General features: G+C 46.7%; 2 protein-coding genes and 1 long non-coding RNA gene across 4 annotated transcripts; 2 read left to right on the top strand and 1 right to left on the bottom strand.

Annotated features, from left to right (window-relative positions):
* Positions 1-1272: 1272 nt before the first annotated feature.
* On the top strand, positions 1273-19142 carry LOC135330466 (ubiquitin conjugation factor E4 A). Of its 2 annotated transcripts, none has more exons than XM_064524149.1 (20): positions 1273-1381; positions 1565-1723; positions 2080-2253; positions 3398-3510; positions 4646-4798; positions 4944-5103; positions 5580-5782; positions 5972-6163; positions 7117-7450; positions 7741-7867; positions 9081-9388; positions 10290-10422; positions 12264-12451; positions 13519-13619; positions 13740-13853; positions 15352-15526; positions 15660-15840; positions 16495-16642; positions 17246-17403; positions 18122-19142. In XM_064524149.1, the coding sequence occupies exons 2-20, from the start codon at positions 1603-1605 to the stop codon at positions 18258-18260; spliced, it is 3222 nt and encodes a 1073-aa protein (XP_064380219.1). In that variant the 5' UTR covers positions 1273-1381; positions 1565-1602; the 3' UTR covers positions 18261-19142. The 2 variants fall into 2 exon arrangements, with proteins under 2 accessions (XP_064380219.1, XP_064380220.1); XM_064524150.1 differs by having other exon boundaries at positions 1292-1399.
* LOC135330468 (uncharacterized) lies at positions 2437-27346 on the bottom strand. Its single transcript, XR_010392461.1, has 2 exons — positions 27130-27346; positions 2437-7546 (listed from the first exon to the last, which is right to left on the bottom strand). It is a non-coding gene; the product is annotated as an uncharacterized LOC135330468 (long non-coding RNA).
* Positions 19390-22994, top strand: LOC135330467 (ATP synthase subunit g, mitochondrial-like). The gene is made up of 3 exons (XM_064524151.1): positions 19390-19546; positions 19807-19967; positions 22807-22994. The coding sequence occupies exons 1-3, from the start codon at positions 19483-19485 to the stop codon at positions 22903-22905; spliced, it is 324 nt and encodes a 107-aa protein (XP_064380221.1). The 5' UTR covers positions 19390-19482; the 3' UTR covers positions 22906-22994.
* Positions 27347-27457: the final 111 nt, after the last annotated feature.

The following is a 27457-nucleotide window of genomic DNA, read 5'->3' as shown; positions in this document are numbered from 1 at the left end:
CCCCCCACCGGAATGCCCCCCCCCCCAAAAAAAAGTACAGTTCATATATTGCTTTTGCAACAGCAGCACAATATGCAGGTGCACAGTGGGTCATGGGGGTGTGTGTGTGTGTGTGTGTGTGTGTGTGTGTGTGTGTGCACGCGCGTGCGTGTGCACATGTGTCCTGGCGCTGCACAGCAGCATCCCTGTGCCTGACATCCCCCCCCCCCCCCCCAAACCCAACCAATGGCCATGGCACCCCCTCCACTGCCCATAACCACCCCCCCCCCCAGAACTGCCCCCCCGCACCGGCCCTGGGAACCAGGCTGATGCCCCTACACCCCCCCCCAATCAATAGCTATGGGACCCACTCGACTGCCTCAAACCCCCCCCCCCCCCCCCCCCGGGGCCGGACTGCCCCCCCGCAACGGCCCTGGGAACCAGGCCACTGCCCCGCACTGCCCCCCCCCCACCAGAATGCCCCCCCCTCCCCAGCACAGGCCCCATATTGCTTTTGCAACAGCAGCACAACATGCAGGTGCACAGCAGGTCATGGGGCCTTGTGTGGGGTGTACCTGCCCCCCCCCCCCCCCCCCCCGGGGCACCCTGCACCCCCCCCGCCAGCCCAGCGCTGCTGGGCCTCTTTTGCAGTAGCTCTGTGTCCGCTTTATTGCCACACTTACTGCTGTAGGATAAGCAGTAATATATAGCTCTTTATTAAGGATTGCTGTTTTACCACACTTTAGAACTGCAGAGACTTTTCAGGGGGGAAAAAAAAAGAAAAAAAAAAAAACACACCTCCTTTTGCTTACCCAAAAAAAAAAGAAAGAAAAGGAAGAAAAAAAAAAAAAAAAAAAGGGTGTTTACACAAAGCCAGGCTTGCCTTGTGTGCATGTGCGTGGTGACTGCTGTGAGCTGCTGCCTGCACACGAGTGTGACATGTATGTGCGGCAGCACACGCAGGCCCACGCGTGTCTCCATGTGTGTGTGTGCACCAGCTGTTATTGGGGGGGGGGGGGCCACTCTGAGATGCGGCCTGGTGTCTCTGGGACCTCTGCACCCGCCACCGGCCGGGGGGGGGGGGGGGGGGGGGGGGGTCGGTCAACACCCCCGTCATGCACACGCATGAACACCCCTGCGTGGACACTCCCGCGCGCGCCCTCCCGCGCGGGCGCCCCCTGCCGGCGCGGAGGTCCGCCATGTCCCGCCGCGTCGCCAGGGGGCGCCACCGCCCGCCCCGCGACCCCCGCTAGGCCCTGGAGCCGCTCCTTGCTGCGCGCGCCCCTCAAAAGCGCCCGCCTCTTCCGCTGCCGGCTTCCGGCGCGCTGATGACGTCTTCCGGCGTGGAGTGATGACGCTTTCCGGCGTGGTGACGGGCGACGCTGCCCCGCGGAGCAGGGAGGTGAGCGCGCCGGGCCCGGTGAGCGGCGGGCGGCCCTGGCGCGGCCGGTCCCCGCTGGCCGGCCGGTGCCCCCTGGCCGGGCGCTCGGCGCCCCGGCGGCGCCCGGGTGCGGAGCCGGGGAGGGCGGTCTGCCGCGGCGGGCGCCGGTGGCGGGGCGCGGGCTGATCGGCGCTCTCTCCGCAGCCGCTGCGCGGGCCCGCATGGCGCGGCGCTGAGGGGAGATGACCGACCAGGAGAACAACAACAGCATCTCCAGCAACCCCTTCGCTGCCCTCTTCAGCTCCGTGGCGGACGCCAAGCAGTTCGCCGCCGTCCAGAAGCAGCAGCTGCGGCAGCTCACAGGTCAGCGGGCGCGGCCGCCGCCGGCCGCCCGGGCCCCGGGTCTCGCCTGCCGCCCGGCAGCGCTCGGCCCCGGGCCTGGGCGGCCCGCAGGCGGGCAGTGCGTACGGGGGAGCCGCAGGCCGGGGGGGCAGATCTGTAGCGGGGGCAGAGCTGGGGCCCTTTCCTGGTAAGGCACGCCCGTTCTCGCGGTCCGAGCTGAACTCACCGGGGGTGAGGGTGGGAGGGGCTTGAGCTGGCTGCTCGGTAGAGCCCTGTCGCAATCGCTGCACTCCTGCGTTGGTGCGCCTCGTTCTTGCACAGTCGTAGCTTTTGCCTCCTCTGGGGTCAGCAGGGCACTTAGGAGCTCTTTTTTCCAGATGAAACCTCGGTCAGCCAAGATGACTCGGATAACAGCATCTCCGAGAGCCTGGATGACTGCGACTATTCTGTGGCCGAGATCAGCCGCTCCTTCCGCTCCCAGCGGGAGCTATGTGAGCAGCTCAACATCAATCACATGATTCAGAGGATCTTTCTTATCACTCTCGATAACAGTAAGTGCTCGTGCGCTGAAGGCTCTTGTTAGCTGCCAGAATGCCGGGGGTTTGAACTTCACGTGGCAAATGCAGTCGCTGAGCCCTGGGAGTAGTTATGGGTGTGTGTTACACACAAAGCTTGCAAACTTGGTTCCTCTGAGTCGAGTTTAAATCTAAAGCCTGCTGCCAGGTGTGTGTGACTGCAGAATCCAGTGCTCTTTTGTGGATGTGCTGTGTTGTTTTTCCATTATTACTACGGTTTGCTTTGTAATGGCACGTGGGTGCCTGAGAAAACTTGGCACCAGTGTGCTGCCACTTGGGCAAGCACCAGAAGGCACAGCCCCTGCCTTGCAGATCTAACACTTCTTGTTTTTCACGTGTTTTAACATGTTTTCTTGTTTGCGGTGGAAAAGCTTGTAAAATATGTTAAGTAGAGAGAATCTGTGTCCTAGGACCATGCAGCTGTTTCATTTCTATAGATGCATATCTTATTTTTCTAAGGCCATTATGGGAGCTCATGTGGTTGCCTTTCACCTGTAGTGATTGGTCCAAAGTTCATTAATAAGAATCAGAATAATACTGCATAACTGCTAAAGATGATCATTTCTGCTGCCATCCCCTAAATGGGACACAAAACCCACAAGAATCGGCACCTCTGAATGTCTTCTGGCTGCATGTGGCAAACAGAAGTGTCATCCAGAGGCTCTAAAACAGCACCTGGATGGCACCTCTGGTCCCAGAATGCCAAAGAGCTCATGCTCTTCTTGCCAAATAAGGCCCTTCAGGATAAGGACATGAACTATAAAAGCTTACCTTAGAGGCTGGGGTCTTGCTTACATCCAAATATATGGGTTTTTTTCCCTGAAAACAGACTGTCAGTATAGGCTGTAATATTGCATAGCACGTGTTTGTTGTAAGAAAATTGTCATGTTAGATTCCAGAGTGAAACCTGTTTTAAGCAACAGTGCAAAAAGCATCTGAGAAGTTTGTCAGGCCTATCTGAAACGGGACTGGAAAGCTGGGAGGGAGCAAATGCTTTACTATAGGTTCTTGTAGCAGGCACTTCTCTGTAACAGGCAGTATCCTGGGTATCTGTTTCACTGTCTGTAGGTGTGTTCTGTGTTAGTTTGAGTAAAGTAAGTTTGACTGTACTTTTTCCCAGGTGATCCCAGTATGAAGAGTGGAAATGGAATTCCAGCTCGTTGTGTGTATTTGGAAGAAATGGCTGCAGATCTCGATGACCAGGACTGGCTCGACATGGAAAACGTTGAACAGGTACTCTTGCATGTTGGCTTTCTCTTTAAATTGATTAACTGTCGAAACAGAGCTAAGGTAGATGCTATGAATGATACGCTAATGCTTGCTGGCAGAATCTTTTCAAAATCCTAATTCTAAATAGGGAATTTAATATCCTCTATTTAAGACAGCGATTGTCATAAAGCATTAATGACAGGCAAGGAGAGCTTCACTCATGCATGCTATGTTTTTAAAAAAACCAGCTTGCTCAGCTCTTTGTTTAGTTATACTAACAGTTGGTTGCCTCTCGATAATCTGTTTTGGAGCAGCATTGTAGAGAGCTGCAGGCTGCCTACGTGCAGCAGAATGGTGACTTCTGTCAGATGAGAACAGCAAAATTCTGTGCCTGTTTGTTTTTTTATCAGGCAGTAACTGCAGTTACTGGGCCCTGATAAGAAACATCTCAGTTTGAGCAAAGTGAAAGAATAAGGTTTTCAGGTGGTCAGGTTCCTCTGGCAACAGTAGTTACGACTTCTTTTTCCTTGCAAAACATGCATAATGTATCTTGAATAGTGCAGTACAGAGCAGTGAGTTGCAGCTTTGCTAGAAATGGCCACAGGCTTTTGGGAATAAGATATTTAGAAAGGTTTAGAATTAGCTTATTCTGTCCCCTTCTGGTGACTGCAGAAATGTATCCTGCTCCTGGAGGGGAGTGGGGGGGCTTGGGGGAGGGGGAAGAAAATCTCTTAACCTGGATGGGGCAGGAGAGCACAATTGTGTGCCGTTGTGGGAGGCAAACATTCCTGTTAGTGATACTGGAGCAGTGTGCCGTCTGTTATGCTGCTACGCAGAACTTTATGATCAGTGTTCATGCGTGCATTCAGTTTCACCTGTGCAGAGATGTCAGAGCAGTTCCTGATGATTATTTGGTGAAAATAACTTCCAATCAGTAGAACTGCTGTCACTCTTAAAGGCAATGGGAGAAATTGTTAGTTCAGCAAATGAGTAAGTGTGAGGATTCTTTGTTTAGCCCTCTTAAGTTGCTTACTAAGGGATGAAGAGCTATCCTGGGCAGAAACAATTTAGCCTGTGATGATAGGGGCTTCTCTTTTCTTAAGCAATTTCTTATCTACTGGGACTGTTCTATTCTCAGTGTATTTTTGCCTGTGTCTAGGCACTGTTTACTCGCTTGCTGCTACAGGAGCCTGGAAATCACCTGATTTACATGACATCTGTTAGCACACAGAACCTCTCTGCAGATAGGGATGCAGGAGAGAAACAGATTCTACGCTACCTCTATGCCTGCTTCCAGAGAGCAAGAGAAGAGGTAGGCAGAAATTCATGAAAAAGAAGGTAACTGTTATACAGTTTGCTTTGGAGTCTGAGGTGACAAAGTTGGCAAATAATGGCAAGAAGTGGATATAAGCAGTTGCCACATCAAGAGACAAATGTGTCTTGTTCTTTCTGTGCAGATAACCAAGGTTCCAGAGAACTTGCTGCCCTTTGCGGTGCGGTGCCGAAATCTGACTGTGTCGAACACTCGCACTGTTCTTCTTACCCCAGAGATTTACGTCAACCAGAACGTGTACGAACAGCTGGTGGACTTGATGCTGGAAGCATTGAGAGGCGCACGTAAGTTTGACTGAATTAAGTTGATAGATTCCTTAGTGATAGTTGATAGCTTACGAAGGTGACCACTAATGTTGTGAGTTTATTTTGTTGTTCCAGTTGCGTTTTTCTGTAACTAATGCGTTAAGCCCTTTTAAGGTTTAAAATTCTCAGTCTGGATGACAGTGAGATCACCTGTCTCCATTGAGGAAAATGTGACTAAAGAATAACAGAAGCTTGGTGTTTGCAGAGCTACTCTAGAAATATTTAGGCCCACAGTAGATAAGATATATCAGTTCTTGTCTTCATAAACATAGCAGATAAGATCTTGAGCTTGTTAAAGCTTGCAGGAAAAATGTGGACTTGGGTGAAGATCTGGCTTTTTTCATTGTTTGGAAAAAAAAAAGGGGGGGGGAGAGCTATATTTAGGTAGCAGTATATACACACTGAAGTTTGGCTCTATTGGGTACTCTAAGTAATAGTCTTGCTTCTCTTGCTAGATTTTGAAGACATGACTGAGTTCCTGGAGGAGGTCATAGAAGCCTTAACAGTGGATGAGGAAGTACGGACATTTGGGGAAGTCATGATTCCAGTGTTTGATATTTTATTGGGTAGAATCAAAGACCTGGACCTTTGCCAGATCCTGCTGTACACTTACCTGGATATGCTCCTCTATTTCACAAAGCAGAAAGATATAGCAAAGGTATGTTTCTTAGCACTATAGGGAACTGTTACTTTTTGGTCTATTTTATCATGAAGGGGCCCAAGCAGTTGCAATAGTATTGTCTTAGTATTGTTTATGATAGTTTATGATAACCTGATCCAAAGCCATAAGGTCTTTTTTTGAGATTTTGATATAAACGTCAGCATGTCCATCATCTGTGTTCCATAGGTTTTTGCAGATTATATTCAGCCCAAGGATCCTAATAATGGACAGATGTACCAGAAGACTTTGTTAGGTGCCATTTTAAATATCTCCTGCTTGTTAAAGACTCCTGGTGTAGTAGAGAATCATGGCTATTTTTTGAATCCATCCCGATCCAGTCCACAAGAGATCAAAGTTCAGGAGTCCAACATCCATCAGGTGGGTGCCAATAGTGCTTCCTAATGTATTTTATTGATCTCTTTTCACTTGAGGGTTAAAGTTAGGAGACTTGATTTCAGGAGATGTGTTCTAACCACTGGCTCTTTAAAGTTTGGATTGCGGCTAAGCAAGTTACAGAACTGCTCTGAGCTGTGGATTCTCCATCTCTAAAATAAGAATAGTGTTGCCTGCTTCATCAGGATGTTGTGAGCTAAACTCTTTGTATTGATCAAGTGTTTTGTGCTGCTTAAGAGCAACATATATTTTACTGTAGTAGCTTTCTGAGCTTTATAAAAAGAACTGGGTACTTGTAGAACATATACCAGCACCATAACTTAAGAGGATGGTACATGAAGATGTTGAAATCACTGTGCAATAGTTTTCAGTAACTGTCCTGTTACCTTGCAAGCAGAAAAGGTGACAGGCAATATTCTCTCTAATTATGACAGTAAACAGCTTCCCTCCTTAGGTGGATGGTGTTAGGAGGATCTTAAAGAATATTTCAGAAGTTAAGGAGTGAAGCATCACAAAATAGGAAATAAATATAATCCTCATTCTCCAGGGAAATAAACTCGTGTGCAGAAGTTAGTCATAGAGAATTGGGTTCCTAGTCATGCATTCTTCCGGGGTCATTCTTTATGCCAAAAATGTGTAAAGAATTTTGGTTCTATTCCCCATGGAAACAGCTTGCTCTTTCTTGACTATGCTTTTGAGTATGTCCCTAATTATTCTTTGCTGGCCTCAGGATTTGACCCATTCATCACACCTGCCTGACAGGTGACTGCTAGTGCTGTCCTGGCCATAGTTTGCTTTGAAAATCTTGCCCTTTAAGAGTAGGATGCAGTCTGGACCCAGGCCAACTTTGAAAGCACTACTGTCCTAAATGACAGAACATGGAAAATGAGCCACTTTCAATAATGACTCCTTCAACCACCTTCTGTTCCCTCTAACAGTTTATGGCCCAGTTCCATGAGAAGATCTACCAGCTGCTGAAGAACCTGTTGCAGTTGTCTCCTGAGACCAAACACAGGATTCTGTCCTGGCTGGGAAACTGTCTCCATGCTAACGCAGGTCGTACCAAAATTTGGGCTAATCAGATGCCAGAGATCTTCTTCCAGATGTATGCCTCAGATGCCTTCTTCCTGAATTTGGGAGCTGCCCTCCTGAAGCTGTGCCAGCCCTTCTGCAAACCAAAATCTCCAAGGTTGCTTACATTTAACCCTACTTACTGTGCCCTGAAGGAGCTGAATGAAGAGGAGAGGAGGAGTAAGAATGTACATATGAAAGGTATGCTAGAAAACTGAGCAATGATTTACCAAGGGGATCTCTCTGGGCTCTTCTTCGATTCCTTCCCTCTCCCAGTAGTGCACTCTCACTGTATACCTGTAAAGGGAGAATTAAATCAGTAACTGGAGAGGAGCAAAGGAGAAGCTAAGAACAAATAAAACATCAGCATCAGTTGTTCAGCATCAGTAGCAGTCATTCCATATTTTTAGCAGAACTTGAGCTCTCTTCAGTCCTCTTTTCCTACTCACACTTTTGGTTAGGACTTAATGCAGTGATGCTTTCAATTCTAGGTTTGGAAAAAGAAACTTGTTTGATACCTGCTCTGACTGAGCAAGAGCCAGAGTTTGCGAACAGCTACAATCTGGTAACAGAAAACCTGGTCCTAACACAATACACTCTTCACTTAGGATTTCACAGGTAACTATTCTGTAGCTGTGTGAGTCTTCTTAATGAGCTGACCTCTGAGAAGGTGTAAAACGTTATTGCAACCTGCAGACTGAGAGAATGTGTCTGGGCTCAGATAATATCTGATATGCTCAAGGTGAATGCTCAAGCTGTAGGTAAAAGATTGTTCTCAGTGCTGTTTTGTATCCATGTACGGCTATTTACATTTTTAGAAATACTCAGAACTGTATAGTATGCCACTTGAGCTGCCAAATACTTTTCAGTGTGCATTTTTGATTAGCCCCAGGCTGCCTCATTTCTGAAATGCCGTTCGCTTGTGTTCACTGTGAAAGCCAACAGTCTCATGGATTTCACATTATTTATGGAATCTGAATAACTGAAGTGCTGGATTGCCTTGAATCATTCAGCCTCTGTGATCTGTTCTCAGGGAGAACAGGCCTTTGTCTTGCTTATATACTAGAGAGCATCTCAGTGGCAGAATACCTGCCTCGTGCGGCCTATTTGAACTGCTCCAGTAAATGGGGCTTATTTTCAGCAGAAATGCAAGGTAGCTGTCTGTTTCTAGGAAGTGATTTTCTGGACACCAGAAAGCACTATTTTTCTTAGCCTCCCTCTGCAAATTGTTGCCTGGATACTATGAGGTCACCACTGATCCAAGCATAGTCCCCTTCTGGTTTATTATCTAAATATAGAAATAGATGAAAAAGTTATGCAAGTGGCTTGTTGCTGGGAAACTGGAAATGTCAGCTCACAGGCATCTCTCAGGCATACAGAATCCCTGACCCTGGTAATCCAACAAGGTTTACAGCTGTGTAGGCTAGTTACGCAGACCTCTGAAGTGCTTATGGAGTAACTGCTTTACCAGATTTCTCCCTTTGCAGACCTCCCTGGTTCTTCAGTAGCATATAGCCTCCTCCCAAACAAACCCTGTCTTGGATTTTTGTAAAGGCTTCCTGTCGCTGGGCCCAAAAGCAGAGTATTCACAGGAAACAGTTTGAGAATAGTGGAATCAAAGGACACTTGCTATATTGCAACCTTCCTGCTGCTTATTTGGAGGGAAGCAGCGCAACTGGTAAAGCGTGACACCATGGCAAGTTTTGCTCTGCCAGCTGCAGAGAACAGTCCTCTCAAGCAGGATAAAAGTGTGTGCTAACTTATTGCTTAGGCAGTCTGTACTAAACCTATTTGCCTTATCTGATCTCCTCATTGCCTTCTTTCTGGGTAGGTTGCATGACCAGATGGTAAAGATAAACCAAAGCCTTCACCGCCTGCAAGTAGCGTGGCGAGAAGCTCAGCAGAGTTCTAGCCCTGCTGCTGACAGTCTCAGGGAACAGTTTGAACGCCTGATGACCATCTATCTCTCCACGAAGACAGCGATGACAGAGCCACAGATGCTCCAGAACTGCCTGAACCTGCAGGTGTCCATGGCGGTTCTCCTGGTCCAGCTGGCTATAGGAAACCAAGGGACTGAGCCTCTAGAGCTGACGTTCCCACTGCCAGGGGTGGAAAAGAGTGCATTGGCTTATGTACCAGGTGAAACGGTTTGTCTTTCTGGACATCTTTGTTTACTGCTACTGCAGATAAGTTTCCAACTATTATGTAACTTAAGTAATACTCTGTTTAGAATACTTAGGCACTGTGGCCTTATTCCTTAACATGTTCAAAGCATGTGGGTTTTCTCTTGGCTTAAATGTGTAGGACATGGTATCTTTGAAAAGGATTGTAGAACTTGTAGGGAAGTGTAGTGAAGGTCACAACTTCAAAAATGTCAACAGCAAGGTAATAAGCTCCAAAGAGAGAACAGAGATGTCTCAGTCCATCTGACAAGCTAAGCCTGGTACCATCTGGATGAATACTGAAAAAGAATAGTCCAAACAAGTCTTTTTTTTTTTTTCTTCTTCTTCCTCTAGGGCAGGCTGCACTGCAACAGTTGATAACATTTTTCTTTGCATGGAACATTGCCTTTGAAAGGGATCACTAACTTTTTAAAGTGTTGGGCTTTTTGAGGGGACATACTTAAGATATTGTTTGCTGCTGACCTTCAGAAGATCCCACTCACGGCTGAGTTGCTAAGTTTGGCCAAATACTGTATTGATTTACTGTTTTCCCCATTTGTGAAATTCTCCTTGTGCTGTCAGTCATCTGGGAGTTTTCTTCCCTTGAGCTTTTCTGTTTAACAATGCATATTATCAGCAGACAGCTGCTGAGTTTCACCCTGTAAATGGCTACTTCTGAGACAGATGAGGTGAATCCGTTATACAATTTATCTGGCTGGGTATCCCTCAGGTTTGTGTTTTTTCCTAATACGAACAGTTAGGTCTAGAAACTTTAATTGGAATCCAGGAGGCGGGGCATTGTGAGTGTACAAGGACGGCTAGAAAACAGACTAAAGAAGCTTCCTGCAGAAGAACTAATACATAATCTCTGTTCACAGAGTTCTTTGCTGATAATTTGGGTGACTTCTTCATTTTCCTGCGCCGTTTTGCTGATGACATCTTGGAGACTTCTGCTGATTCTCTGGAGCACGTCCTTCACTTTGTTACTGTTTTCATGGGTGATGTAGAGAGGTACGTATAGCTCCACGTAAGCTCTTTATGCTTATCTGCAAAGCACCCAGATGGAAAGAAGCAAGAGGAAATTGTCGGAGGGGTCTTGAGATTTGGTTTAGACATTTGTGACTTGGTTGATCTCAGTGGAAAGGAAAAATTCTGCCCACAGGAGGCATAATAAACAAGAAATGTTACCTGAAAGGCTTGTGCTTCACATGAGGCACAAATGGAATTGTGTTTAAATACTTATTAGTCTTATTATGCAGGAGCCTAACCAAGTAGAACTAGGTGTTAATGAACACTAACAGTGAGGAAGGTATGGCCATTGCCAGTCCAGTAACTGTTGCTCACTGATCTGCTTTGCAATTCCCTACATAAAGAAGCTGCCATGCATCTCTAAATGTTGTCTAGAAAGTTTAACACATCTTTTCTTGAGGAAGTTGCTGCTATGTTTTAGAGTTACCTTGGCAGTTTCCTCTCTCAAGAGTGCATGTGTCTGATGGCTGCAGGAGGAAGTAGGAGTATGCATCAGATTGAAATCTGTATCTAAGGTGTACATGAAAATGTTTTTGTTCTGCTACTTACCATGGTGCTTTATGAAAGGAAACAAACAAGTATTGTGTAGAATGGATGCTTTTTTTCATACTGCTTGTGATCATTTGGCTGTGGATTAGGAATTATACTTACAAAAAACAGAGTTTGGAAGGATTTGCCATCCTTTAGTAATTCATGAATACTCTTGCTTGTAACGGTCAGTCTGAAAAAGTTTAAGAAACAGTTTTGTTTTCCAAGAAGGAAATAATATTGTCCCTTAGCTGTAAGCGAGGACAACTAAAGCACTCCTGCTAGGGCTGTGAGAAACAGCTTCCTTTTTCTAAGAAATAAGTACCTGCATTTCCAAATCAAGTCAGTGGGAGCTGTAGTTGCTCAATATGTGGAAAATAAGACATTCTTCCCAGCAGAACCTCTCAACTTTAATTTTGTGCTCCTGTCTGATATGAGACTCCTTTGTTAGAGCTGTGTGTTTTGCTGGTAGTTAAAGGACATTGTTGTGATTGATGTGTTTTGAGTATCTCTATGAACTCCACCATGGTAACAAAGCACTGAACAAGAATGAGTAGGGGTATTGATCTTCTTGCTAAGATGACATTGCATACGCTAAATTTCTGTTGGTCATTTGTTTATATTTGTAGGGTAAATACACTGAACTCAAAGAAGTGGTAGGAGCAGATGGAGATTTCCCTTACTGGAGAGCTATTTGCAGATATACTGTTCCCCTTATCTGGGCTGGGCCCTGGGAGATCCAAGTTCTAGTCCTTCTTGGCAGTAAGCTACAGCATGACCTTGGGTGGCTTGTTCAGCTTGTGCCCCACCTGTGCAGCACATAAAAGACTTATGCTCTAACCTTGTTCAGTATTTTGCCATGTACTGGAAAGCGCACTCAGCAGGCAAAGGACTTGGGACTTGCAGAATAAATAGGAAACAAGTCATTGGACAATTAAGTAAAGAGCTGGGATCACAGCTTCGGTCAGAAAAGCTACAACTGACAAGCAAGAATGCATTGCTGGTAGTATGCACTGCCAGAATGCTGTTCTGGGAGGGATGAAAGCAAAAGCTGTAAAGTTCCCATACCCTTTTGGCCTGTGTGCCTGAGATTTGACCACAGGTATTGATTGAATGCATTTTCCCTGTGGCTCTACTATTGAGAGTGAGTGGCTGAATCCCAGTGGTAGTTTTACAAATGGTGTGCAATGACTGGCCAGTCCTGTACAGATAGACGTGACTCTCGAAGTGTGTTCTGAACTAAGCGCACTTGTCCCTCCTGCCATTTTGGATCTGTTTTGTTTTTTCTCTTCCAGAATGAAAAATCCTCATCTGCGAGCCAAGCTGGCAGAAGTGCTGGAAGCTGTGATGCCCCATTTAGATCAGGCCCAGAATCCACTTGTCTCCAGTGTATTTCATCGCAAACGAGTATTCTGCTCTTACCAAAATGCAGCCCATCTTGCTGAGGCGCTTATCAAGGTCTTTGTGGATATTGAGTTTACAGGTGAGCATGAAAGGGGAGAGGTTGTCTTCCTCCTGTAGAATCTGTAGGGGGAGTATCTCCAGGTTTTGAAGTACTTCAATGAAAATGAACAAATCCATTTGTGCTCCATTAAACTGCCAGGTCATTTTAGGCAGAGAGCAGTCCAGCAAAAGCATTGGTCATTCCAAACTTCTGACCTGTGCAGAACTACAGCATAGCTATAAAATGTAACCTCCCAGAGTTTAAGCTTTTCAGCTTAGCAATGCATATAATGGGTACTTACTCATCCTTTTCTTTTGTGGGATCTTTTGTACTGCTTTGAAATCAGTGACAAATTTCCGCTGACTTCTCCAGAAGCAGATTCTGTAATCCCATGAGAGCAACAGGAAATACATACAGTTAAAGGGAATGCATATATGTAGCTCAGACTGTCATCCTTCTTCCCAGGGGGCTCTGCAGGACTGATTTGTTTTGCTATAGTCCTACTTTTGCAATTGGCACTTCCTTTTTTTTGGAACTAGAGCATTGCTAAAGAGCAGGGGGTGCTGCCCTTCTCATGTATCTGTTGGCAAGTGGGCGGCTGCTGTAGTACTCCAGGCCTCAGCCTCCTGGCCAGAGACGCTACCATTTGCCTGTGCCAGATACGCTAACTGTACACATTGGCACTGCCTGCTGCTATTATAAAAGTATGCAGGTAACTACTGCAATGATTTAAAAAAAGCTGTGCCCCTAGTGGCCTCCCCTGCCTTTGCGGCCTGGCACTTGTTCTGCAGGACTTGCTTGTCTTGCATTCTTGATGTTTAATGCGGGGCCTGGTTGCATCAGTGACTAGTCACATTCAGTATGAACTGATGAAGCCTTTTGTTTAGAAAAGGGGCAGCGAAACTGCACTTCTCGCTGGCTGCTTGCTGGGAGTTGATGCATTCGGTACTTGAACTGGCTGTGTTGGTAAGTCAGCTCTTTAGTTTTCTGAAGGAAGTGTGGCCTGCTCCCAGCACAGAGCTAAGCAAACTTTAAAAAGGAATTAAAAATCCCTGTCTGTGCCCACTGCTGACTTGAGATGCTCTCTTGCTTTTGCTTATGTCTAGGTGACCCACATCAGTTTGAACAGAAATTTAACTACCGCCGTCCAATGTATCCCATCCTGAGATACATGTGGGGCACAGATTCATACCGGCAGAGCATAAAGGTAAAGCAAGAGGTGTATTTATAAATATGCTTATGTAGCTGCTCTTGGATTATTCAGGTTTGTCCTGCAGATTGGGCTGTGACAGAACATTAACTGCTTTCTTTTTCTTGTTACTTGTAGGCTTTGGCTGATTATGCCTCAGAGAACCTTGAAGCAATGAATCCCCCTCTCTTCTTGCGTTTCCTTAATTTGCTCATGAACGATGCCATTTTCCTGTTGGATGAAGCAATACAGGTAGGGTTTAGTAAATACGCTGTAGACATCATGTAAGAAACGGGTCTCACTCCTGTGAAGATGGCCGGTTACAATACTGACCTTTTATCACTACAAAAATGTCAGCTCATTCTAATTCCTAATGATGTCTCTCTGCAGGAGATACTTGCTAGGAAACTCAGGTGAGCCATGTTCGTAGTCTTAAGAGATTCAAAGCTGGAGCAGCAAATGTCCTGAAAGAAGGGGTTAAGGCAGAAGTATGTTGAGGTCTGGGACTAGAGCATACAAGGCACTTTCCTTTCCCTCCGACTTGGGAGGCAGGTTAGAACAAAGGGAACAAAAGGGTGGGTTATTTTTTCAAGAAAAAAGTACGCTAGGAGAGTTGCAAGGAAATCTGCCTGTTGCTAATCCGGACACAACCAGGCTTTGAACAAGTTCTGCAGTTTGTGATTACCAAATTCTCTTGGCCCTTCCGCAAGCGTTCTGTTGTCCTAGCAAAGGTCCCTTTTGTTTCCAGACAGTATTTTCCTTTGGGTTTATGGGGCGTCAGTTCTAGCTGAACTCGTGTCCCTGGTGTGTGATGACTGTGTCACCACACCCTTCAGAGCTTCTCGTTGCTACTAGAGAGGGTTTTTGTTGGAAGCACTTCCCTGTAGCAGAATTGACTGCCTGGAGATTGGCAGAAAACACAGGGGACATGGATATGGCCCAGCTGTTTTTGAACGTTTGTAAACTTTCTAATGTTTGTCTAAGTGAATGTTCTGTGTGTGTTAAACATGTGATTGTGAGAGATCTCTTCAAAGCTTCTGCAACTTTCACTTTCTGAATTGGCCTCCCTATGGGAATGGAACAAGGCAGAACAGGTATCTGAAATCTTGCCATCAAGTCTCATGGGGTGGTGAGAATGCAAAAAAATTAACACAGAAGCAGGCCCTTATTTATAGCTTATCACAATTGTTGAATCTTAATAAACTCAAGTCATTCCATTCTTGGCAAATATGGTTTGATTTTTCCCTCTTCTTTCACCTGAGTTTAGGCAGATCAACAGTGAGACTTTGATTTGTTACTGTTACCTTGAAATCTTAACGTGGTGTTAACAGTAGGAAGCTTGTGAGATTACACTGATTCAGCAGAGGAGACTGAGTCTGGAAAACAGTGTCTTTTTAAGCCTACCAGCCAAAGCTGCAGTGCTAGCAAAACACTGCAGACTGAAGGTACCACCAGCAGAAACCCTGCTTTCATCAATCCATACCCACTGTAGACATCCTGTTTCTTAGCCTTTCCATGCCAAAAGTTCTCAGCCGGTGTTAAGGGAGCAGTCTAGTTTAGATTTCGTTGCCTCTTTTCCTGCCTACTCTCCTGAGGCTGCTGCAGGAGGCATTTTCAGTGTTTCTTTACTGAACACATCTGCCTCTGTGTCCTAAAGTGACTGCTTGGTTCAAAGGAGAGCGTTCCACTTAGTAAAGGTGGTGATATGCTCAGACTGCCGCTCCCATGTGCTTCCCTACTGTCTTTACAGTACCTCAGTAAGATTAAAGTTCAGCAGATAGAGAAGGATCGTGGTGAATGGGACAGCCTGTCCCAGGAGGCTCGTCGAGAGAAGGAGTCCAGCCTGCAGATGTTCGGTCAGCTGGCTCGCTTTCACAACATCATGTCCAATGAAACCATTGGCACTCTGGCCTTCCTGACATCAGGTAGGGAGAGCAAATCTTTCTGGAAACCGGAGAGGGCCACTGCCTGGGAACGGGAGGGGGATTCGTTTGGTTTAAGGATTGTCAGAGGGCTGGATTATTGTGAAGCTCAGGGAACTATTGGTTTCTATTGCAGAAATTAAGTCCCTGTTTGTGCATCCTTTTCTTGCTGAGCGCATCATCTCCATGCTAAACTATTTTCTGCAACACCTGGTTGGCCCTAAAATGGGAGCCTTGAAAGTCAAGGATTTCAGCGAGTTTGACTTCAAACCGCAGCAGCTAGTTTCTGACATCTGTACGATCTACCTAAACCTTGGGTATGTGACAAGCGAGAGCTGGAGTGTGGGATGTCAGGAGATGCTCATGGAGAAGAATGGCCTTTGGGTACTTTGTCTTTAGCGCTCTTACAGGTGCTGAAGAGATTTTGTAGTCTGAACATGGATGATGTTTGGAAAGAAATTGAAACCTAATTTAGCTTAAACTGTGACTTGATGTGCAAATCAATGTTTGCATTAGGATGAGAACTCCAGCTACAGTCGTGTGAAGATCCTGGTTTGCACAGCGCTGCAGTTTCCTTTGTCAGGGATGGGAGTGTCTCTTTTGGGGAATTTTTTTAACTGAACTGTGCTATGTACTTACCCCTATCCCTAAGGCAGGGGGGGCACTCAGAGGTGTGTTGTGCTCTTCTGGTTTATTATATTCATTTTATTATGTAAAACTTAAATTACCCAGGAAAGTCAGCTGCAACCCAGCTAGTAGGAATGGAATTTAAACATGATCACAGTTAAATTTAAACCCTGTGTTGCTTTGGAGAGGATTTAAGAAAACATGCTTAATTTAAGGTCAAGCTTTTCTATGGTTTCCCTATCTCTTCAATTCTTTGCTTTAGTAATGCAACTGTGTAGACAGTGTTTTGCAGCCTAATAAATGTGAGTTCTTAAACTCCTGCTCTCTTATAACTTGTGGTCCAGGGATGAAGAAAACTTCTGTGCCACAGTGCCCAAGGACGGCCGTTCCTATTCACCGACGCTCTTTGCCCAGACAGTTAGGGTTCTGAAGAAAATCAATAAACCTGGCAACATGATAGTGGCTTTCAGTAACCTGGCTGAGAGGATCAAGGTAAGAAGTGGAGCAAGTTTAACCAAAAAAAAAAAAAAAAAAAAAAAAAGGTTCTTGGCATCCTTTTCCCTTGATTTATCACTGCATCTTTGCTGTGAAGCTGGAATTCTGGGAAATGCTGCTTTGTCTTAAATGCCTGGTTGGGCAACTCAGAAGGCTCCCTCTCAACATGCATCTGTTAATGTTTTAGCGTATAGTTCTTGAATGTACCTACAGATGTTCGAGCATGTTCCATGAAAAACTAAATGCGTGACTTGATGACAACTAGGCCTGGATTTCCTGGCTACAGAAGGCTATCAGTTATTTTCCTGTGCAAAAATAACAGGTCTTGCTTTTTATATCAGGCTCCCAGACCCGACTCACATTTTTGCATATTTTAACAGTGACTGTGTATGTTGAGTAACCATCTACTTGACCAGCTGTGAGGTTTATAGGTTCCAGTGAGAGATTTTTCAGTGATGGTGATACCTTGCTTCTAGTTATGAGCAAAAAGGGACTGGTAGAGCATATAGGTGTCCGCTCAGTAAGCTCTTTCACCTGTTTTTGAAAGAATTTGAACAGCTCCAGGAAACCTGGTGTTTAAAAGTTCTGTGTCTCTATCAGTCTCTTGCAGACCGTCAGCAGCAGGAAGAAGAGACGTATGCAGACGCATGTGATGAATTTCTGGATCCTATCATGAGTACTCTGATGTCAGACCCTGTGGTATTGCCATCTTCCCGCGTCACTGTGGATAGGTCAACTATAGCCAGGCACCTGCTCAGGTACGCAAGGCGATCTAACTGTGTCCGTGCTCTAGTTAAGCTTCCTTCATTGACTGACTGTTTTTTATTTGGCAAGTACTGTTGCTTTCCTGAACTGGAAGTTTGGGAGTGGGGTGGGGAGGGTACACATATGCACGTAGTCTCCTTCATTCCAAAATTATTCAGTTAGTGTGAAGTCCAGGGCATTAATATAACTGTGCTTAGAAGTGTTCATAATCTGCTTGTCTCAAACGTGACCTGGGAGAGTAGAATTTCATCTCCTGAAATAAATTTCAGACATTAGCAAAAGTGCATAAAACAATGCTTAATGCATTTCCATTGACTTGAGTCCAGAGATGGAAGTGCAGAAGAGATTATGCAAGCTTTCTTTAGTGAAGGATGACTTATTTGGCAAACTGCAGATATTTCTACTTCACTCTTTCTTGTCCAAAATGACTGCATGTTTTCCTCTACTAATACATCCAGAATATTTCCTCGTTCATCCTTATCTTATTGGGCCATAAGAAGGAAGTGAGTTGACAGTAGATATCTCCAATTTATACTCTTTTTGTGGTAGATTTCGTTTATCCAATGATATTAACACCTGTTGGTCTCTGTTAGCTGAGCAAGTCTACTTCACTTAATAGCAGGAAGATCATGCTGATCCTTCCAGCTTGCCTTTCCTGTTTCTTCTAGGATGGGGCTGTCAGACAACTAATCTCCTTATTACTTTTTTCAGTGACCAGACGGATCCTTTTAATCGGAGCCCCCTCACTATGGACCAGATTAGACCAAACACAGAGCTTAAAGAAAAGATCCAGCAATGGCTTGCAGAGAGGAAAAAGCAGAAGGAGGAGCTGGAGGACACACTGAACTGATGAAGAAAAACCTACATCTCTAGACATACAATCATTTGCAAGATAAATGCCTTGCAGGGGTGGTGGCTGGTGCTCCAGAGCATCCATGAAACTTGCCACTTTAATCAAGAATGCATTCAGTGCATTGCCACCACATCTGAAATCTCTCCTAGAACCTTCCCTTCTACCCCTTCTTTCAACTTTCCTTTTAAGACTTACTGTTTAATATTAGAAATTTCCACTGCACTACAGCTTCCTAGCCTCTTTTGATTGTCCTGGTGCCCTGTCCCTGTAGTGTTCTTGATTGTGTTGGCTGTTTCTAATGACTGCCATGTTATATTTTCAATGATACCAAAAACCTTCCTCCCTACTCCAACCTCCATTCTCTTGCTGCTATTTGCTCCCAAGTTGTTTAAACTTGTAATCTTATGTTTAATGTGAAAACAATGCCTTTGCATCCACAGCAGCTCTTAAGTTTAGATATTGGTGAGGACTGAAGGGGGATATGCAAGTTTGTAAATGCTGATTGTGAACCGGGGTTTGGTTTTGGTGTGGTATATGGCAGTTGAGGGGTATGAAAAATGAAGTATTTAGGACTCTTACAGCTGGCTGTGAAGGTCTAGCAACTAATGGCACTCTGTAGTTGGAGGAGGGAGGTCCTAGTTTTAGAAAAGCCTTTTTTGTTTTGGCTTCTAGGGAGAGAGAGACAGACTGCCTGTTCTGCTGAAGAACAGCCTTGCAGGAGCTTTTAATAGCAGTCCCCACTGTCCCAGCCATTGAGTTTAAGCACTGTAAGTTGGGAGCATCTGCTGCATGTGGAAGCCTGTTTCAAACTGTGCTGCCTCTGTGCATAAGCCATGTACATACTCCTGAAGGTACACTATAAATCCTGCCCTGCCTTTACGCTGTCCCTCTTGTGTGCGGCTCCCGGGGCCGGGTGGGCGGGGGGCAGCCGCGCCAGGCAGGGAGGGGCTGTCAGTTCTGCTTGGCCTCAGCAGAGGCACCCGCCTTCGCGGGGGGGGAGGCGGGCCTCGAACCCGCGGCCTCCGGAGCGGCGCGGCGCGGCGCGGCGCAGGGCCCCGCCCCGGCGCGGCGCACGTGGGCCGGGGTCCTCGGCGGCGGGCTGGCGGCGGCGGCGCCTGCGCGGCGGGGCGGGCGGCGGGCGGGCAGCCCGGCGGGGCGGGGCAGTGCCTGCGCGGGCGCGGAGGTGACTTTGCGCTCGCTGCTGGAGCCGGCGGTCGCCATGGCGCAGGCCGCGCAGAGGCTGCTGCAGCGCGTCGCCGTGCAGGGCCCGCAGCTGCTCTCCGGTGAGCGGGACGGGGACGGGGGCGCCCCGCGGGGAGGGCAGGCACGGCCCGGCCCGGCACGGCCCGGCCCTGGCGGGGAGGCTGGCGGTGCCCAAGGTCAGAGCGGCGGCGGCCGCGGGCGAGCAGGCCGCTTCGCCGCCCCTCCACGGCCGTTCCGGCGCACGCTTGGTTTGCGCTGCAGCCGCACGCAGCTCGCGGGTCCGTTTCTTCGGCCGCCGGCGAGTTCAGCCTCATCTTTTTCTTCTTTTTCCTCCCCCCAGCTGCTGTGGCTTACTCAAAGCCTCGCCTGGCCACGTTTTGGTACTACGCGAAGGTCGAGCTGGCTCCTCCGACTCCGGCCGAGATCCCCAAGGCCATCGACAGCATGAAGGCTCTGGTCAGAAGCTTTCAGTCCGGCCGCCTGGCGCAGCTCACAGTCCGGGTAACGGCACGCTAGCTGGGAACGCGCGCGGTTATCCCGAGGGCCCTTCCCTCTGGCTGTCCTGGCTAACGCGTTTTACAGCTGGCCTGCGTGTAACAGCACAAACCGCAGCCTGCCTTCTGCAGTCCAGCATGCTGCCTCTGTTTGTCACTTTAGACAGGCTACTCGCTAGATCCCTGTTTACAAAACCAGGTCACGTTTAAACTCGGAGCTTTCTCTGCTACGGGGCTTGTTCAGTCAGACATCTGCAGTTTGTGACGCTTCTTCTCCAGTGCATCCCTATACAGGTGTTAGCAAAGCTAGGGGCTGATCTTTATGCTTTGCATCTGCAGCTGTCTTTCTGTCACTGGCACTTCTGAATGCAGTCATTGTGCCTTTAATAAAAATTTCATGGGGCCTATATGGTGAACAGCAAGGTGGTACATTTGTTTTCTCTTTTCTCCTTTCCAGTATTTATTGATAGTGTTTTAACCTGTATTTAATCCCCAAGTGTTATTTTGTGGTGAGGTTTAGAATCTATTCCATAATGGTTCTGATCAGGTTGAGTTGCAGACGAAGACAGTGATTAATTTCAGACATGGCTTACAAAGATTTTTCTTTTTTTAAATGGATAAATCACTTTATGTAGAGGGGAGCTTTAACATGTGTATCTCATACTGCCCTGGAAGAGTTCCCTCTCTAGCCTGATGATCTCTGGATCTGTGCTCACCTTGTTAATCCTCGCACGCTGTAAGCCTCGAGAGTACGGATGCAATTTATGTGCTGCTCTTTGCTTGAAGTCTCTAAGCGCATTCTGATGCTCAGTCCCTGTGTCTGGATTTCTGCCTAAGAGCTGAGACTGTGGACTTCAGAGCTCTCTTAGCTTAGGCATATCCATTCCCTCAGTTTTGGCCAGGTAGGTGCTCCTATCTGTCACATGGTCCCAAAGGCTGAAACTGATTGCACAGGATTCTCAAATGCCACTAATTAGGTAGCTTGAGGGAGAGAGGGCACAAGACAGCTAGTTAAAATAAATCTGCCATCGCTCTGGAGAATTCTTGGTGCTTTGGATGAGGTCCTTGGGAATGCTCAGAATTTTTTTTAAAATCTTTTAAATGGTTTCTGCTGTTAAATCAGACCCTCAGCTACAGATCTCTACTTATTTCTTCTCTCTTTATCATCTGCCCATGGACCTTTCCCTTTGTTTCTCCTGAGTCCTTCTGAAGAGGTGTCCCATTGCCTCTGTGCTCTGATTTGTCTGAGGCTTTTCCGCTCCCTTTTATCTGCCCCCCTGCAGAGAACCTTGGTCAGACTAGCTTCCTTCCTCAGATAACTTCCTTAGTGTATTCAGCGCGCTAAGTAATTTTGTCTGAATAGGTAATTTTTACTGTCTTGTTTTGTCTCTGAGGGACCGCATGTGGTGGTCACGTATACCGATACTATGGTACTGTTTTTCGTAGTTTGGAATTTGCAGCTTGCACAGAGACAGTGCCTGCTGTCAGCGCAGGAATGCCCAAACAGCTTTAGATAAGCTCTGCAGTCCATCCCGTGCACCAGCCTGTCCGTGAAGATGCAAGTACCAGATGAGTCTGAAGAAAAATGAGAAATCCACTGTCAGGCATTTGTGTAGCTTGCATATACTCCGTTTGCCCATATGGACTCTTTTTCCTCACCTGTGATTAGGACTTGACCTGCCCGTGACAGAAATCTTGTATTCTTTTTTAAAGCCTTGTAAATTCAAATAGGTTTAAATTATCTTAACTTTCATATGAACATTGTTTCCTTTTCCGATTTTCCTTTTCTGTGCAATCAGCATGTGGCAATGAATCCATATTTAGCAAGTTCAGCTGTTGTGAAGTGTCTGTTGTCTTTTAGTGTCCTTTAATGCAAATTAATTGGAAAGGGGACAAGGAGTGAAGCTGTGACAGAGGAAGTAGGTAGTACAGATGAAGTCAATGTTTGTCAGGAAAGCAACACAGTGCTGTTCCTACCAAACCTTCCAAATTCTCCTGCTCTTTGTGAAACTGTTTCCCACTGGGATTGATGTGTGTTGAAGAGGGGTTTCTGAATCCAGGCACCTGGGCTGATGCTACAGCTAACGGTCTGAAGATGTGTTTTGTTTGGTGTTAGACTTCAAAAAAATTATATGTACAAAAATTTTGTAGTTCTTTCTGGATAAGCTCAGAAACAGAGCAGTTCTAGTACCTCTTCAGTTTCTGGCAATTGTAGTCTGCGAGCCACAGATATTCACTGTACAGAATAATATTTTCCAAGACCTGATTCAACCACTGGCATGCTAGCTTGAAATGATTTGCTTGCGCCATGAAAAACAGTTGAGCTGCTGTCATTACAGCTTGAAGCTCAAGGAATTGATAGGTCAAGAGTTGAAAGCATTTTAATGCATCAGCTTTGTCTTAACCCTTCCACATCTATATTCATGATGTGTTTTTGTTCCTTGGGCCCCTTCCATTATTTGTTCGAGTGAACAGAATATGAGTAGGTAACAGATTTGCCCAACAGCCTGGTACAGCTACATCATAGGCCCAGTATATTGCTTGGCACTGTAATTAAATTGTTTCTCGCACCTGTGCTTTTAAAAAAGGTCTTTTTAAAGTGCTCTAAAAACATAAATAACAAATGATGGTCGTCTTAAGATTTTAGAGCCATTTTAATAATAGGGTCTGATTGCTGAGGGGTGGATGAATGCTATAACCCCTAAATTGCACTTCCGACTTTGGCTTAAACTGTCTTGTGAACTGGATGATTGCTTTGCTAGCCATACGTGGCGTTTGATTAGAAAAGCAAGAAAGGAAGATGTTGCAGCAACAAATGCTGTAAATTGTGGCTTTTTGTCTTTCAGGAAGCTCTGAGGAACGGTTTGGTGGCCACGGAGGTGCTGATGTGGTTTTACATTGGTGAGATCATAGGCAAAGGTGGCCTGATTGGATACAATGTTTGAAGACGGTCCTCAGTAGTCTCATGTTTGCTTCCTGGTGCCCCGAGTCTGTAACAGTATCTAAGGAAATAAAACACGGAACTGATGCGGAATTGTTGTGGTCTTTTTGTGGCGGTTGGGATGAGAGCCTGAACCCCTGTTAATGCTGCCAGTGATGGAGAATGGCTCCACTAAGGTGTAGCTGCCAGAAGCCAGTCCCCTTTGTGCACCAGCACAAGCAGGGACACTGACTCACTTTCATCTGCTGCTTTTGTGAAACAGGAATCTGTTTCAAGCAGTATTAAAGCTGGCTTTGGTTGAAACTTTTTTTTGTCATTACTTCTGTACTAGTCCTTGGCTTATCTTTGCCCTGTTCCACTGTGTGATCTGCTACAATGTTACAGAAGTCTTGGAATTATGTATTTCATATTCACAGTGCATATGCTTACATTTGTTTCTGACATGTGCTTAACAGTAGCTATAGTGGGAAACAAAAAGAAAGTCCAGTATTCTAAGCTATCAAAAGGTATCTTGGCATTGCAATTATTATATGGTATATAGCATTATTCACACCCAGTTCTACTGGTCCGAGGTGAAACTTGCTGTGTGGAGATCTTTGAAGGTAAGCAGAACCTGACTGTATATATCATCTTAAATCACATATTGTGCAAAGTGTAAGCTGTACAGCAATTCCCAAGTTTGCTCACTTTCAGACAACTTTGGTAGAGGTACCTACAAAAAGCTTGTTAAGATGAACTGCACTGTAATACAGTCCCTTTCAACATTTTCAGAAAACTAATTTATGAATTAATATGCAAGGGTTGTCTAAGGAAGGCTCATGTTAGAACAAAATAAGCACTAAAAAAAAAGCTAAATCCAACTTTCTCCAAAGTAAAGAAAAAGACTGAGAAAGCTCTGCCTTTAGGCCATGATGGAAAGGAGCCTGGGATGGGTTTCCTGATAGTGGTTTAATTCTGTCTGCGCTAAGTGGAAAATACTGACTTAAATGAACTTCATTAGTAGAAGTCCCCCAGCAAGAACTGCACTGCGTTTTACCACCCTCACTTAAGGAGCTTCTCGCCACGTGAGGTACTTTGTTGTTCTCACTGAGGAAGGGACACTGCTTTCTTCCCACAAAACTAAGTCCTGTGCACCGGATGCCCGGCTGTCTTGTGCCTATTGTTAGCTGGTGCTTGGAATCATCCAGTGTCTGCTAACTGTTTTGAAAGGGTATTCTGAACTGCTGCAATCCCCTCTTGGCTGGTCCTTCGATCCTCTGGGTCTTGTGTTCAGCTCCTTGGTGAACATCCAGGCCTCTGGCTTGGCTGCCCCATGTGACTCTCAAAATCTCTTGGCAGACTGTGCTAGCAGCATGGAGATAACTCTTCTCTCTGCAGCAGTAGCATGGGACTTTCTCAACACTTCCTTCCAGTAAGAAGCCTTGTGTGATCTCTTGGACTCTCTTGACAGAGGTCATGGAGGTGAGGCCACATGCTTCACATTTGAGGAAGGTCACTGATGGCAGCGATGGAAGATGACACACATTTTGGATCAGACCACCTGTTTTGGGATTTGCTTCCTCACTAACCCTGTCAGGTGCTGGTGGCTGCGGTGGGTGAAAAGTGCAACCTGCTGATAGGATTCCTTCTGCACAGTAAGTAGTGCCAGGCTCCTAGCTGTGCCCAGCCATCTCAACCATTTCCTCTTTCTTACAGAGGTGCAGTTACCAGTTTCTCCTCTTGCTGGTATTCAGAGCCAGTGAGTAAACAACTTGGAGTGGGACTGTGCCTATTCTCCTATTGACTTTGCTATTGCATTGTTCCTCCCCACCCTTAGGGATGGGAGTATGGGCTGCAGACACCTGCGTCTGCTTGGAGTCCCAACAGGATTCTCGGCACAAAATGCATTTCTTTTACAGGGAAAGGTTCCTGACCCAGATGACGGGATGGTGGCGGGGAGGGTCTCTGAGGAAGTGTAGCACACAGGCCTTGAAGGGAGATGTTGATATGCCTCAATCTTTTTTTTCTTCTGTATTCTGCTGTCACAGGAGTACTCAGTTCTGCCCTGTACCACTGACAGCGTGCCAGAGGCAGTGTGTGTGTATCTGTATCCCAGGTGAAACCTCATGGCCTTACATGCAGAACTGACCACACAGCAGGTAACTGCACCAGCCCACTTACTGCTACTCTTTCTAAGGGAGCAGAGGTCTAGCAGCAAAGCATAGCAGCACATGGCCAGGCCAGCACTGTCACCTGTTGCTGCGCTGTCCCTGGATCTCCAGCTGGCTCCCTGCAGCTGGCCAGGGGGGACACTCGCTCAGGGCTCCTGCGCAGCTGGCAGGATGTGCTCTGTGCCACGCAGCTCCATCCTCCTCCCTCTTGCATAACTGCCTGGGAAGGGCCTGCTGCTGCGGTGCAGTGCGGAGACAGGAGTACAGCTCCCTGGGTTGTTTTTTGACCCAGAGTGGTGCCAGGCAGCGCTGTGTTACCCCCCGAGGGCACACGTCTTACCGTCAGCAGGGACACATCATCAAGGACATGGTTCTCGCCACTAGCAAATAGGACATGCAGGCAGGAGAGAGACAGGCTCGAGCTAGCTTTAAGCTAGCCAGCTATGTGTTCACGGCAGGTAGCTGCATGGCACAGGTTGCAAACTCACTCATGAGAGAGGGCAGCATGGGGAGCTGTTTGATTTGGGATCCCAGACAGACTGAGAAATAGCCAGAAATTGCTAGGTGCACCTATTACTTCCTTTGCTGGTGAGTACTTTGCTATTTTTCACTTCTCTCTGAGAAGGTGACACCTACATCTCTTCAAGCCTAGTGAAGCTGGCTCTCAACGTACTCCAAGAACAGGCTGCCAGAAGAATTGCTTCTCTCAGTGGGGACACCTGCGATGTCAACAACTGTAAGGTTCTCCTTCACTTCCTGTCCCACACTGCTCTGCTCTAGAGGTATTTCACTGGGGAACCTGATGAATCCTGCATGTGGATGTACAGGATGGGTCTGAAGTGTGCTTGAGGAGCCTGGGATTTCGTGCTAGTACTGTATCACACTGCATGGTGTGAAGGGGCTCGCCTCTTCTGTCTCTGAATGACAACAGTGTTGTTCAAAACCCTGCAAACACAGTCTGTCTCTGGGAATTCTCCATTTCCCATGTTTGTAAGCCCATTGTCAAGCAGATATCTGTGAGGAGAACCCGCCAGGCCTCTCAGTGGTGGGCTGAACACATAAACTGATACTTAATTAGGGAGACAGACAGAGAGGTCATACATGGGATTAAAAGCATGATCTTGATTTGCAGAACAAGTGTTTTGGGCCCAAGATAGAAGAACCTTCCAGAAAGTAATCAGGCAAAATCCCGCTCTAATTAACGTAGCCTTGCCCACCCTGTGCCGCTTGTTCCTACCTGGGTTTCTGCTCTCCCCAGGAACTGAAGTTTGTAGGCGCTCACGTGCAGGCCAGGTTTGACGTGAGCAAGGCCTGTGATGTAGCGCGCACATCAGCGCTAGGTTGCAGAGGCTGTCAAGCTTGCTTCATTTGGAACATTAGATTAAACTTGAGTAGCAAAGTATGAAAGAGCTTGGAAACACTCCAGTCCCTTTCACGCTCCCTAGAGAGACAGAACCTGCCTAATTTTAATAGACATTTTTTCCCTCTATAAAAGTCCTAATGAGAAGCACCCTAGTCACGCTCCCAAAGCAGAACCCCAGCAGTGCATTGAGTGTGAAATAAACAGAGACTGTGCCTGTAAACCAAATGGGCTAGACAAGCTTTTCTGTTCCTTTTAACATCGCAGCTATTGTTTGTTTGTTTTTGTAATTTGCAAAAAACCTTTCTCTCCTCCTCAGTCACTTTTCTCCTCCTTCAATTGACAATGAAGCTTTAAAAGAAACGGGTATTTTATGTCCTCCAAATATAGGGTTTGTTAATAACTGATATTCATGTATTTGCATTTTTTTTAACGAATAAAGCAGGTATTTGTTGGAATTTAACCCTGCTCTTGCTCCACTGTACAACCTGGAGGGGATTCTGTGGTGTGATGTCAGGCATCAAAGAGAGCTTCTTACTCAGGGTGAATTACATCGCTGTTACTTCCCTCATGGAGATGACACCTGATGGGCCACTGAATCAGTTGAAAAGCCAGTTCTCCCACGGTAAGGTCATGGGGAGCAGGTAGGGATTAAGATGGGAAGGGCTGAGAGTGTCTGCTCTACTACCAGGTCTATCAGGCACCATTTTGCACCTACCTGTATTGCTGGGCAGCTGTTTTTTCTTCCGCGAGGGGCTTGTTCTCGAGCAAGGCCGCACCATTTCTTCAGGCAGACTGCGAACACCAGGTCCTTCGCTCTGCGTGAGCCCAGGAGAAGGGCAAGTGTCCGGTCGCAGGGCCGGGCGGGGCGGGGGGGGTGGTCAGGGTGCCCTGTTGCGGGGGGGGTGGTCAGGGTGCCCTGTTGCCGGGGCGGGGGGTGGTTAGGGTGCCCTGTTGTGGGGCCGGGTGTGTGTGTGGGGGGGGGAGGGGTTTAGGGTGCCCTGTTGCAGGGCTGGGAGTGGGGGAGAGGGAGTTAGGGCACCCTG

This window comes from Dromaius novaehollandiae, chromosome 21 (assembly GCF_036370855.1).
Source record: "Dromaius novaehollandiae isolate bDroNov1 chromosome 21, bDroNov1.hap1, whole genome shotgun sequence".
In the NCBI taxonomy this organism is placed as follows: Eukaryota; Metazoa; Chordata; class Aves; order Casuariiformes; family Dromaiidae; genus Dromaius; species Dromaius novaehollandiae.
Note: the sequence above shows the minus strand (reverse complement) of the source record. Positions and strands in the feature narration are given on the sequence as shown.